At 44.6% G+C, this 13159-nt stretch overlaps 1 protein-coding gene across 1 annotated transcript; it reads left to right on the top strand.

Annotated features, from left to right (window-relative positions):
• Positions 1 to 4748: 4748 nt before the first annotated feature.
• Positions 4749 to 10864, top strand: PCNA (proliferating cell nuclear antigen). Its single transcript, XM_040345912.1, has 6 exons — positions 4749 to 5084; positions 5544 to 5641; positions 7991 to 8058; positions 8832 to 9026; positions 9463 to 9586; positions 10599 to 10864. Exons 1-6 carry the CDS (start codon positions 4864 to 4866, stop codon positions 10676 to 10678), a joined length of 786 nt encoding a protein of 261 aa, XP_040201846.1. The 5' UTR covers positions 4749 to 4863; the 3' UTR covers positions 10679 to 10864.
• Positions 10865 to 13159: the final 2295 nt, after the last annotated feature.

Here is a 13159-nt window from a genome sequence, read left to right on the forward strand (position 1 = left end):
GTAGTTTACCTCCCCTACCCTTTCAACAACCTCAAAGGGACTCTGCCACTTGGCTAGGAACTTGCTTTCCACCATAGGAACCAGTACCAACACTCTGTCCCCAGGCTCAAAGTATCGACCTTGGCACCCCAATCATAGACCGTCCTCTGGGCCTCCTGGGCTCGCTTCATATGTTCTCGTACCAGGGGCAGGACAGCTGCGATTCGATCCTGCATCAAGGAGACATGCTCTATGATGCTTCTATATGGGGTGGCCTCTCCTTCCCACATTTCTTTGGTGACATCTAGCAGCCCCCTGTAATGTCTACCATACAAGAGAGAGTTCAAAGGGGGAATAGCCTGTGGAACCACTTGTATGGCAAACATGAGATATGGTAGCAAAAATTCCCAATTTCTCCCATCTTTGTCAACCACCCTTTTCAGCATACTTTTCAGTTTTATTTAATCTTTCCACAAGACCATCTGTTTGGTGGTGGTAGACAGAGGCACCAAGATGGGAGATTTTGTATAACTTACACAATTCCTTGGTAATCCTAGACATAAATGGGGTGCCCTGATCAGTTAAAATCCCTTTTGGGATCCCCACTTGACTAAACACTTGGATTAACTCCTTGGCAATAGCCTTAGCGGAGGTGTTACGCAAGGGTATGGCCTCAGGATAGCGCATTGCATAGTCTAGGATTACCAAAATATGCTGGTAGACTTCACTACCGGTCCCACCAGGTTCTTGCCAATCCTCTCAAAAGGGACCTCCATTATTGGTAGTGGGGCAAGGGAACTGCGAAAATGGGGTGACGGTGCCGACATTTGGCACTCGGGGCATGATTCACATCACTCCCTGACATCTGCATACAACTTAGGCCAGAAAAATCTCTGGGTGATTCTATCCCTGATCTTTTCGATACCGAGATGTCCCCCCATTACGTGACCATGGGCCAGGTCTAGCACCATGCTACGGAAGTGTTTGAAAACCAGTAGCTGTTTTATCTCACTTCTCCACGTTTTACCACCTGATACAGGGGAAAGACACCCCCCAGTTAGGATCCGCCGGTTCCCCATCCACCATTTTAACGTTTTCTCTGGCTCTCATGAGGGTGGTCTCTTGCAGTTGCTTGGTACAGAAATCCTCTCTCCTGACCTCTAAGTCGGGTACTACATTCTGGCTACTCTCATTGTCAGGGTCAGAGATGTTCTCCTGTTCGTTACCCTCAGGCTGGACATGGAGAAGACATGGACACAGACCACTATACTTTTTTTTTTTTTTTTTAGATCGGATTGGAGGTAGGACACATGTCGGCTTACATCTGCGACTCCTTAGAGGTGAATGGAGGGTCCATTCGGGACAGACTGACCATGTCAAAGGGGCCCAGGCTGCTTTCACACTGATGCGCTGTGGTTTACCTGCACCTTTGGCTTTCCTGCACTTTGCAATAGACTTTTATTATATTGTGCAGGTTTGATGCACTTTCAGAAAGCTCACAAAACTCACATGTTATAACAGAAGTCTATGGCTCAGTGCAGGTAACCCGCAGGTGCGCTGCTCTGCATCTGCAGGTCAGTTTAAAAGTAGCCCAGAAACCACTGCAGAACAGATATGCCCATATATACACTGTGATTTTAGTAATAAATTGACCTTTAAGAACAGTGGCCCATATTCTCTCTAAAAATCCGCGGGCTGCACTTAAGGCACTTACACTCCGCTGTCCCAACTTACAGGAGCAAGTGTTGTATTCCCCAAACACTTGCTCCGTAAGTTGGGACGGCGGAGTGTAAATGCCCCGGCGTAGCCTGGCGGATCTCCAAGGGGGCGGCTTGTATTCAAATTAAGCGCGCCCCCGATTCTAATGAACTGCGCATGCGCCGGGCTTCAAAAAGCCCAGTGCGCATGCTCCAGTTCTCGGCGGAAAACGTCAATGACGCCGACGTGTGCGTCATTGACGTAAAGTCGTATTCAAGAACGACTTACGGAAACTACGTAACCGACGAAAAAACACGACGCGGACCCGACGCCATCCTTAACATGGCCTACGTGGGACTTGCAGAAACTTACTCCTCATATAGCAGGAGTAAGTTTCCGCTTACGCAAACGACGTTAGCGACGGTTACGCGACGCGAACTCGTTCGGGAATCGGCGTAGAAGGATCATTTGCATACGCAAATGAGTCCTTCACGTAAATGCCATCTAGCGGCGGCCGGCGTCATTACATTTAAGATCCGCCAGTGTAAGTGACTTACAGATGGCGGATCTTAAGTGTATCTATGCGAAAATGATTCTAAGAATCAGTCGCATAGATACACGGGCCAAAAAAGGGAGATACGATGGAGTATCCTGAGATACTCCATCGTAACTTCTATGAGAATATGGCCCAGTATTCTATTCCATCCCAGAGCAGGAGGTCATGGGCCACTGGTTGGACACCCCTGGCTTACATGATACAGGAGTTGATCAGGGAGTGTGCTGACATTATAAAGGAGTTAATCAGGGAGTGTGTGGACATTTCACAGGAGTTGATCAGGGAGTGTGCGGACATTATACAGGAGTTGATCAGGGAGTGTGCGGACATTATAAAGGAGTTGATCAGGGAGTGTGCGGACATTTTACAGGAGTTGATCAGGGAGCGTGCTGACATTATAAAGGAGTTGGTCAGGGAGTGTGCTTACATGATACAGGAGTTGATCAGAGACTGTGTGGACATTATACAGGAGTTGATCAGAGACTATGTGGACATTATACAGGAGTTGATCAGAGACTGTGCGGACATTATACAGGAGTTGATCAGGGAGTGTGCGGACATTATAGAGGAGTTGATCAGAGACTGTGCGGACATTATAGAGGAGTTGATCAGGGAGTGTGCAGACATTTTAGAGAAGTTGATCAGGGAGTGTGCGGACATTATAGAGGAGTTGATCAGGGAGTGTGCAGACATTTTAGAGGAGTTGATCAGGGAGTGTGCGGACATTTTAGAGAAGTTGATCAGGGAGTGTGCGGACATTATAGAGGAGTTGATCAGGGAGTGTGCGGACATTATAGAGGAGTTGATCAGGGAGTGTGCAGACATTTTAGAGGAGTTGATCAGGGAGTGCACACTCCCTGATCAACTCAGGGAGTGTGCGGACATTATAAAGGAGTTGATCAGGGAGTGTGCGGACATTATAAAGGAGTTGATCAGGGAGTGTGTGGATATTATACAGGAGTTGGTCAGAGAGTGTGCTTATATGACACAGGAGTTGGTCAGAGAGTGTGCTTATATGATACAGGAGTTGGTCAGAGAGTGTGCTTATATGATACAGGAGTTGGTCAGAGAGTGTGCTTTTATGATACAGGAGTTGGTCAGAGAGTGTGCTTATATGATACAGGAGTTGGTCAGAGAGTGTGCTTTTATGATACAGGAGTTGGTCAGAGAGTGTGCTTATATGATACAGGAGTTGGTCAGAGAGTGTGCTTATATGATACAGGAGTTGGTCAGAGAGTGTGCTTATATGATACAGGAGTTGGTCAGAGAGTGTGCTTATATGATACAGGAGTTGGTCAGAGAGTGTGCGTATATGATACAGGAGTTGGTCAGAGAGTGTGCTTATATGATACAGGAGTTGGTCAGAGAGTGTGCTTTTATGATACAGGAGTTGGTCAGAGAGTGTGCTTAGTTACATGATACAGGCGGATAAGTCTCAGTTTATACCTTGACGTTGCAGATCGCAGGTAGAATCGATGTTATTTTGTCTGTGATTCCAAAATCGCTGCAAAACACAGAAGGTACTTGCAATCCAGTTACTTTCAATGGCACTCCAATGGCAGTGCAATTTTGCCATGATTTTCAATCAACAAATTGAGCAAATAAAAGTGTGGGACGCGTGTTGACCAAAAGAAGTTCTGGAACTTCTATTGAGGCAACATGCGTCCCTGATTTTGTTTGCGCGATTTAGTGGGAGACAATCATGGCAAAATTGCACCGCCATTGAAAGTAACGGGGTTGCAAGTGCATGCCGCGTTTTGACATAACTTTGTATTAGGATGTACAGTGGAGGAGCTGTATGTGAGGTGTTCTATCCTCCTCTTCTCTATACATATCTCTGTATTAGGATGTACAGTGGAGGAGCTGTATGTGAGGTGTTCTATCCTCCTCCTCTATACATATCTCTGTATTGGGATGTACAGTGGAGGAGCTGTATGTGAGGTGTTCTATCCTCCTCTTCTCTATACATATCTCTGTATTAGGATGTACAGTGGAGGAGCTGTATGTGAGGTGTTCTATCCTCCTCCTCTATACATATCTCTGTATTGGGATGTACAGTGGAGGAGCTGTATGTGAGGTGTTCTATCCTCCTCCTCTATACATATCTGTATTAGGATGTACAGTGGAGGAGCTGTATGTGAGGTGTTCTATCCTCCTCCTCTAAGCTGTATGTGAGGTGTTCTATCCTCCTCCTCTATACATATCTCTGTATTAGGATGTACAGTGGAGGAGCTGTATGTGAGGTGTTCTATCCTCCTCCTCTATACATATCTCTGTATTAGGATGTACAGTGGAGGAGCTGTATGTGAGGTGTTCTATCCTCCTCCTCTATACATATCTCTGTATTAGGAGAAGCTGTGTATTAGGTGTTCTATTCTTCTCATCACTGACATTGTTCTCTACACTCTGAGGACTGGGAGGAACAGCTGCACAATGAGGCGGGAAATGAATTTGGCGCCGTTCTCCCCGGTGACGTTTCTAGTCACATGACCGGCGCCGTAAAATGCAGAGGAGGCGGCGCTGCCGGGCTTATTTGGCGCCAGAGTGAGAGAAGGAAGGAGGGAGATCTGAGGTCCCGGGATAAGCTCATCGTCCTCTTCGTAAACACACGCCGGATCTTCGCCGCCACCATGTTTGAGGCCAGACTAGTGCAGGGCTCCATCCTGAAGAAGGTGTTGGAGGCGCTGAAGGATCTGATCGATGAGGCGTGCTGGGACATCACCTCCAGCGGGATCAGCCTGCAGAGCATGGATTCCTCTCACGTCTCCCTAGTGCAGCTCACCCTCCGCTCCGACGGCTTCGACACTTACCGCTGTGACCGCAACCAGTCCATCGGGGTGAAGATGAGCAGGTGAGAGTGGTCAGCACTGGGAGATCAGCATGGCGGCCTCCCCCCGGCTGATAATTACATATGGGGGGTGTATATGGTGGGGATTGTTGTAGTATACCCGTTGGTTATACTGGTATAATGTGCGACACTTGCACTTTGCGTGTTGGCGCCATTCTGCAGCGATGGGACAGCGCAAACCTATCCGATCTCAACTGTCATAGGTTGACAGAGCTGGTCACATGACACGATGGGCGGGTCATCCACGGACATGCCCCGTCTTGCCTCGCGCGCGCGGTTTTTGACTTGGCAGGGCGCGCTCCTGACGTCACGAATCCCGCGCCAACAAAGAGCAGGCGTCCGCGCGGGAAATGACTCGTGGACGGTGGCATCCGTGTTCTGTGATTCGACGCTGTGTGAAATATATGAAAATCATGGAGGGAATGTGCTGTGTGTACAATGATTTCTCCTTTCTTCTTCCAGTATGTCCAAAATCCTGAAATGTGCTGCCAGCGAGGATATCATCACTCTAAGAGCAGAGGACAATGCAGACACAGTCACCATGGTGTTTGAGTCACCCAGTAAGTTCCTGATTTCTGCTGCTGTGGTCCAGTATGATCTCTGATGACCTATCAATGTCAGGGATGCGCAACCTGGTGCCCTCCAGCTATTAAACTACAAGCCCCATGAGGCATTGCAAGGCTGATTGTTAAAAGCATGATGAGACTTGTAGTTCTGAAACAGCTGGAGGGCTGCAGGTTGAGCACCCATGTGTTGCATGCTTTCAAGTAGGACAATAGAAACTTTTCAGATGTGGACATTAAAAAAGCCCTTTGGGGTAAAAAAAATCCTCAAAGTGCCAGGGAAGTCATCCTTTAACTGATCCAGTTTTATGCCATAATGTGCTTGTACCACATCACATGGCAGGTTTGCCTGTTATACAAAACTCAGCACCCCACACTCCCATCTTCATCTGAACTTCCCTCCACATTCACGTTACAGAATTTGGCAGCAGGAAGCAATGGCTCCCGCTGCTATTAATCTGATCAGTGAGGAGGGAGAGAGCCACTGCTCTAGTGCACAGAACTGAATCAAAATCGGGCTCCGGTAAGTAGGTGAGCATTCTGTAGCACAGGTTTTTTACCTTAATGCATTCTGGTAAAAACCCAGCTGAGCTTTATTCAAAAGGGGAATCTGCTGCCACATCTGGCACCTTTTGGTGGGAGGGTGAAGCGGGTACCCGGTCCCTGTTCTGGCTGTTTAGCTCCCCATCCTTCCCCTGCAGTTTTCTGGGACACACTAAGGTTCCAGGAGACTGCAGCACATTTACAAAGTACAGTGTGCTTTACGCCGCAAGGCTTCTGCCAGTTTCTCTTAGCTAAAATGGCGGTGCCATCATCAGAGATGGATGGTGCACCAAGTGGTACTGACATTTAGGGCAGAAACAAATGCCCAGTACAGAAATGGTCCTACACATTAGTCTTGCTCAGTTTACTGCCCAACAGCTTCCGGTCTCTCATAGACTTTTACAGGCTGCTGGACAGCGCACCTGTGCCCTAATGCCTTTGTAAACCCCCCAATGTGCATGAGTTGCCTCCACAGGCTGCTTTTGACTGTTTTGCCTGTCATGTTATACTATAAATCAAGTCGGCTGTGGCTTGGATTGATGGTGGACACAACATGGTGATTGTCTAGCCTGAACTGTACGAAGTAGGAATGTGCACTTCATCCCAGGGGACTCTTGGTCCATAGTAGAGCCAGTGCATATGTAGTGTGTAGGTAGATCTGTGGTGCTGCTATATATCGGCAATCGTTCAACCTTTTCAAAATATCCATAACGATTACAGGAGGACAAACTTCTTATTCCAAAACCATGCCTTACCTCGGTTGTTAACCTCCATCTTTAGACATTCTATACCCCACTGTATCTAAAAAGCATTTTATGTTTTGAAATGTGGAAACAAATCGTAATCCTTGAAGATTATTTGCACTTCCAATTGACATTTGTTTTGAGAAGCTTCGGTCCTGAATTAGAGCCATACCTGTTGACTTTGAGCTACAAGCCCTATCATTCTCTATGGCAGCTTTGAATGTATTACCAATTTTTTTTAACCCCGGTGATGCTAAAGCTGTTGCCATGCTAGGGTTGTGGATGGGTATGTTCTAACCCTCATCACATTAATCCTTGGTGCACCCTCACCCTTGTAGCATGTGTATACAGGGAGACTGTCATACCAGTTCATCAGGGCTACTCAGTGTATTCACTGTCATTAGTATTTGGTCTGCAGAAGTCACAGGAGAGGGAGGCAGTTACTGTGATAGAAGTACCTAGGAAGGTGGGAACGAAAGATCTGTTATAAATTTCTTCTTCTCTTGCCAATTTATTTTTCTATGCGTAATTAACCATCAGGTTTTGTACTTTGTCCATGTTCAAACATTTTGTTGAATCCTGTTGTGTGGTCACTGAGATTGGAAGTAACTGGATGAGTGCCAGGAACTTGTGTATCCACTAAAGAAATGATTCACTTTCTGCCCTGTGATATTGGCAGGACACAAAATAACGGATAGTTTTACCAAAAGAGCATTAGAAAAATGTGTAAACGAATAAAGATTAAACTTTAAAGGCATCACAAGATACCTGCAGTAGCACTGTCACCCAAGAAACCATTAAGGCAGATTCCGCTTGGACTGCATCTGGGAAGAATGATGGTTAATCTATTAAACTCAGTGACCTGCAGCAAGCTTTTGGCTAGTGCAGTGTGAATGTCCCTACATACTTGTTCTGTCAGTTGCATACAGAGTGGTGATATGAGGTAGGCATCTCAGTTGGTAATTTACAATTTGTCTTACAAGTTCCATGTATGTTAATAAAAGTTGCAGTTCATCTGCCCTGTATCAGACGATTAATATGCTGACATATTGTGTTACAGATCAAGAAAAGGTGTCTGACTATGAAATGAAGCTGATGGATTTAGATGTTGAGCAGTTGGGAATCCCGGTAAGTTAATGACATGCTTGATGGCTTTTAAATATGAACTTGTACTTCGTGTTGAAAATGTTAGGGGGAATGTCATTCTCAAAGTGGTTGTAAACTTACAGACCACTTTTTGCTACAGGTAAGCCTCATAGGCTTACCTGTAGCTACCCATGATCTCCTACATGGTTTAAGAGGTATGCCCTGTATTTGCATGTGCCGATGTCGGCACTGAAGCAACGGCATGTGAGTGAACGTCATTGCGTCTCCAGCCATTCGCAGTGCCGGAGCCGCGATACCCAGAAGTAACTCCAGGAGTAATGTCGGCCAGTGCTGTGTACGGGCACCGCAGCGTGGGCTTTGATTTCAGGTGAGTATTGCATAATGAGCTAGTATGCTATGCATACTAGCTCATTATACCTTTGTCTTGCAGGTGTTTTTTTTTTTGCCAATGTGTTTTTACAACCACTTTAATCATGGTTCCTCCTCCTGTTCCTCCATTTTTGATTGTGCAGATGTGCTAAAGGGCTCTGTCTGGCTTTCAGGCCCTGGTAGAGCCTTTTGGTTTATCTGTGAACACGCAGGGATCCATGAACTTGTGCAGAAAAACAAGGGCCCTGGACATCCTTATCTGCGTCATCCTAGTCCAATATCACCTAGGTGAGAAAGGAGGAAGTGCTTGTCTGCAGCACCAAGTAAATCCATAAAAGAAAAATCCGTAGAAGGGAGTTAAAGCCAGGTGCATGCATTGTCTTGTAAGGTGAGGATCTGCTTTAATACATATTTTTGTCCTACAGGAACAAGAGTACAGCTGTGTTATAAAGATGCCGTCTGGAGAGTTTGCACGTATCTGCAGAGATCTTAGTCAGATTGGTGATGCAGTTGTCATCTCTTGTGCAAAGGATGGAGTAAAATTTTCTGCAAGTGGGGAGCTGGGAACAGGAAATGTTAAGCTATCCCAGACTTCAAATGTGGATAAAGAGGAAGAAGCTGTAAGTGATCACTTTTTTTCTTCTTTCCTAACCAAACTTTTAGTATTGTGTGGAGCAGAAATCAGTAATGGCTTTTGGATCACATCACGCTGACATCACCAGGAAATGAAGGGTAAATCGCTCCAACATGTTTACCATAAACAGTGTCAGTTTTCAGACTTTAAGATGGCTAGCTCCAGAAATGCAACATGTCACCCCCAAATGGCAGGGTCATTAAATGAGCTCCTAAAATATTGTAGTTGTCTTTTATCAGCTAGCTTGTCAGCAAATTCACTACAAACACAGGCAGGTCTGCTGGTAAGACAAGCAGTACAGAACTCACTATGCAGTGAATAAGGCCGAAGTAGTGCAAACGTTCTTGCAAAGCACATGTATGTATTCAAAAAAAAATTCTGTCCTCTAACCAGGTCATGACAAATGTGTTCACTTTCTACAGGTCACAATAGAAATGAATGAGCCAGTCCAGCTAACCTTTGCTTTGCGATATCTGAATTTCTTCACCAAAGCAACACCCTTGTCTCCATCAGTGACACTCAGCATGTCGGCAGATATCCCTCTAGGTGAGTGGCAAATGTTATACTTTGTTTTAACCAGCTGTGTGGGTAGTAAAGGTCATTGCTTATATTGCATTATAGCAGTACCTCAGCTAAATTGTCACTTGGTTGCAGAATTAACCCGATAGGCCAGGGTTGATCCTAGTGGTGCGCCAATTCTGAACCAAAAATTCAGGATGCACTGAAACCAAAATAAACCTTTAAAGATTTTTTTTATATATATAAATGTATTTATCTTTTTAATATGAATTTTAATGAATGCATTTTTGACTATTGGCACCGTTTTTGTCCAATAGACTGCTTTCACACTAAGCAGTTTTTGAAGCCCTGTATAAACAAAATGCAAGAAAAGCTAAAAAAATAATTCATCCCTTTAAAGTGAGACTAAAGTCTTTATTCTATAGAAACACGTTCTACTTCTCTGCGCAGAGCAGCATGTATCCTTTTTTTGGGTGCCCTTGTCTGCTCCCTCCTGTCGGTTACCTCCACAGCAAGTAGCTTGCTATGGGGGCGCCAAGTCACCGCTCCCTGTGTCCATGCAGACACAGAGCTGGGGGGGGGGGGGCGCCCCTCCTGATTATGACAGCTGGGAGAGTCTTGACTGGCTGTGACACTTATGGACAGAGATGGGGCTCAGTGAAGTATTAAGGGGCTGAGGGGAGGCTGCTGGACAGTTTTTTTTATTTTTTTCTTATTGCATTAAAATAACAGGTCCGTTGCGGTGTCAAATCCTGCTTGGTGCATATTTGGTTAGTTTAAAAGAACACCTGCATTGAAAATGCAGCAGTTGCGGTTTTTGAACATGACCTATGAAAACTGTGCTGTAAATGTGTCTAAAGCAAATTGTGCCAAAATTGCTTGCGTTTTTCAGAGGCTATTGGCACTTTTTGTATCGGCAACGCGCGATAACCCTATATTGGTAATTTTCAGTACATCCCTTGTTTCACGTTTAGTCTTTAGAAAGTCATTGTTTTGAGTTTTTTTTTTTAATGGTGTAATATTTTTTTTTTTCTCCCAGTGGTGGAATACAGAATTGCAGATATGGGTCATGTGAAATACTATCTGGCTCCTAAGATCGAGGATGAAGAAGCTTCCTAATTTTGTATAGTGTATTTTTTATGTATTTGTCACCCAAACATCACAGCTCTTTGCAACTGCCTTGTAATGACAGTAATCCAAGATAACCAACTGGCTGTACTTCTAGGCGTGTCTGTAGATATTTATGTAAATACTCAATCTTTGTAAAACCTGCCATATGAAGTCAATAAATCTTTGTAATAATGATCTGCCTTTGTTGTGTTACTGATCATAAAAAAAACTAGATGCATACATTGCAGCTTGTCAGTTGTGAATGCAATGGCTGCATTTGTTTTTGGCTTTTCCCCCTTTGGTGAGCTGGCCACAGTGCCGTATAGTCTGGATGAACAGACACCCTCGGACCAGCAGCATTGTCAGAATGGGGAGGGGATGTGTGTGTATATATGTATGTATATATGTATATATATATATATATATATATATATATATATATATACACAGATTTTATAACACTTTCTTTCTGGGATAAAGGTTTTTCATGCTGGCTGATGTAAGATCTCAATTGGTATGTCTTAACCTTTTCACTGCTACATCTGCAGGACAGCTTTTTCTGTTAAATTGCTTACTGGTTGGATCACCAGATAAAAATAAAATGAAGGCAGCCATCACATCTAAGAATTGGTAAACTGCAATATCGTTTTTTGCCTTGGGTTTAATCCTGCTGTGCCTTTTTAAAACAATTATAGAACAGTTTAAAGTGGTTGTAAACCCACTATTTGGACTTTTACCTACAGGTAAGCCTACAACAAGGCTTACCTGTAGGTAAGGAGAATATCTCCTAAACCTGCACGGTTTAGGAGATATTACCCCCGCAATGCGGGCGGCGCATGCGCAGGGGGGACTCCACGGCTGAAGGACCGGCATCGCCGGACCCTGCCGATTTTAAATCTCCCGCGCGGGAGTGACGTCATCGCCGCTCCAGCCAATCACAGCGCTGGAGCGGCGATACCCGGAAGACACGCCGGAGCAAGATGACATCCTGCTCGGCGTGGACCAGGTAAGTGATACACACCTCGTTCCGAGGTAAGTATTTCATAATAGGCTAGTATGCGGTGCATACTAGCCTATTATGCCTTTTGCATTGCAGGTTTGGGGGGGGGGGGGGGGAAGTTTATGCGGTTTACAACCGCTTTAAGACTAACATTTGTTCCAGGCAACTTTCACACTGGGGCTGGGCTGTATAAACCCCCACTAGCAGCCAAAGAAAGTGTTAAAACTGCTTGTGTTGCAGTCTTTCTGAAGCTATGATTAATGGGGGAACTAATGCGCAAACCACACTATAATAAAACCGTATTCTAATGTAATGAGTATATAAAATGAGCAGCAGCCACAACTAAATGAGTGTTCATATGCTAAAGATAATGAATAAATAAGGGGTGTTGTGGTGCTTGCTGAAACAAGTAATGTGCTATGCAAAAAAGACTGCATAAAATCCAGTGACTATACACAACACTAAGTGAAGTGCATCTAGTAACCACAATAAAGTGCAATAGTGCAAGGATAATCCTAAAACTAAAAAATAAATATTGTATGAATATTTAGTTTTAGGATTATCCTTGCACTATTGTGCTGTATTGTGGTTACTAGATGCACTTCACTTAGTGTTGTGTATATTTACTGGATTTTATGCAGTCTTTTTTGCACTTGGCACATTATTTTGTTTCAGCAAGCACCACAACACCCCTTATTTATTAGTCTTTCTGAAGTGCTTTTCAGGCATTTCAGAAACGCTGCTTGTGCATTCCAATGGGTATGAGTGCTGTATACAGCACTCCAAAGATGCTGCTTGCAGGACATTTTTTTCCTGCCTTAAAAGTGCACTGCCTCAATGTGAATGCACTCAGGCTTTCACACTAAAGAGGCATGGGAGGTTGTTTTCAGTTGCCATTGGCACACTGAATGCTAAAATGCATTCAGTGTGAAAGTAGCCATAGGCAATGCTCCCTGTGCAAAAAAACTGAGCTTGCAAGGAGCAAATTAAATGTAGATCTTGTAACCAGGCAGTCTATTAACAAAAAATTGAGGGATTGGTAAACCACCAATTAAATATGAGGAAAAGATGTTTAAAATTTTTCAGGACCTCTCACAAAACCCTGAGGAATAATAAAACTACTGAAGATCTTAAAGAAATCCAATATAACTGGGGTTTTCCCGCATGTTTGATCACAAGGAGAAATGGATGTACAGTGGAACCTAGGATTGCAATTAATGCGAGTGTCTTGCAAAATGAGCAGGATTCAAGCCAAAGCAGTGTGCAATACCATATTTGGCATGATGTGGGGAGGGTGACGGAGCAGAGCCGAACAGTGCCGCTTGAATGCTCAGAAAATTGCGGAAATACTCAGTTTCTGAGGTTTTCTGCGTTCAGCCAAGGTGTCCTCGGCCCTTTTTGAGTGTTTACATGACTCTGGTGCCTCTGGCCACATGTGGTATTGCATGCCATTGAAGTCAATGCGGAACAAATTTTAATTTCCATTGACT

Source organism: Rana temporaria, chromosome 3 (assembly GCF_905171775.1).
Source record: "Rana temporaria chromosome 3, aRanTem1.1, whole genome shotgun sequence".
Lineage (NCBI taxonomy): Eukaryota > Metazoa > Chordata > Amphibia > Anura > Ranidae > Rana > Rana temporaria.

Bases quoted from the DNA above. Each gene is read 5' to 3' on its own strand.
- PCNA (XM_040345912.1), top strand. From the start codon at position 4,864: ATGTTTGAGGCCAGACTAGTGCAGGGCTCCATCCTGAAGAAGGTGTTG. The intron at 9,027-9,462 runs GTAAGTGATCAC...CACTTTCTACAG, and splicing joins TGGATAAAGAGGAAGAAGCT to GTCACAATAGAAATGAATGA. The intron at 9,587-10,598 runs GTGAGTGGCAAA...TTTTTCTCCCAG, and splicing joins GTCGGCAGATATCCCTCTAG to TGGTGGAATACAGAATTGCA.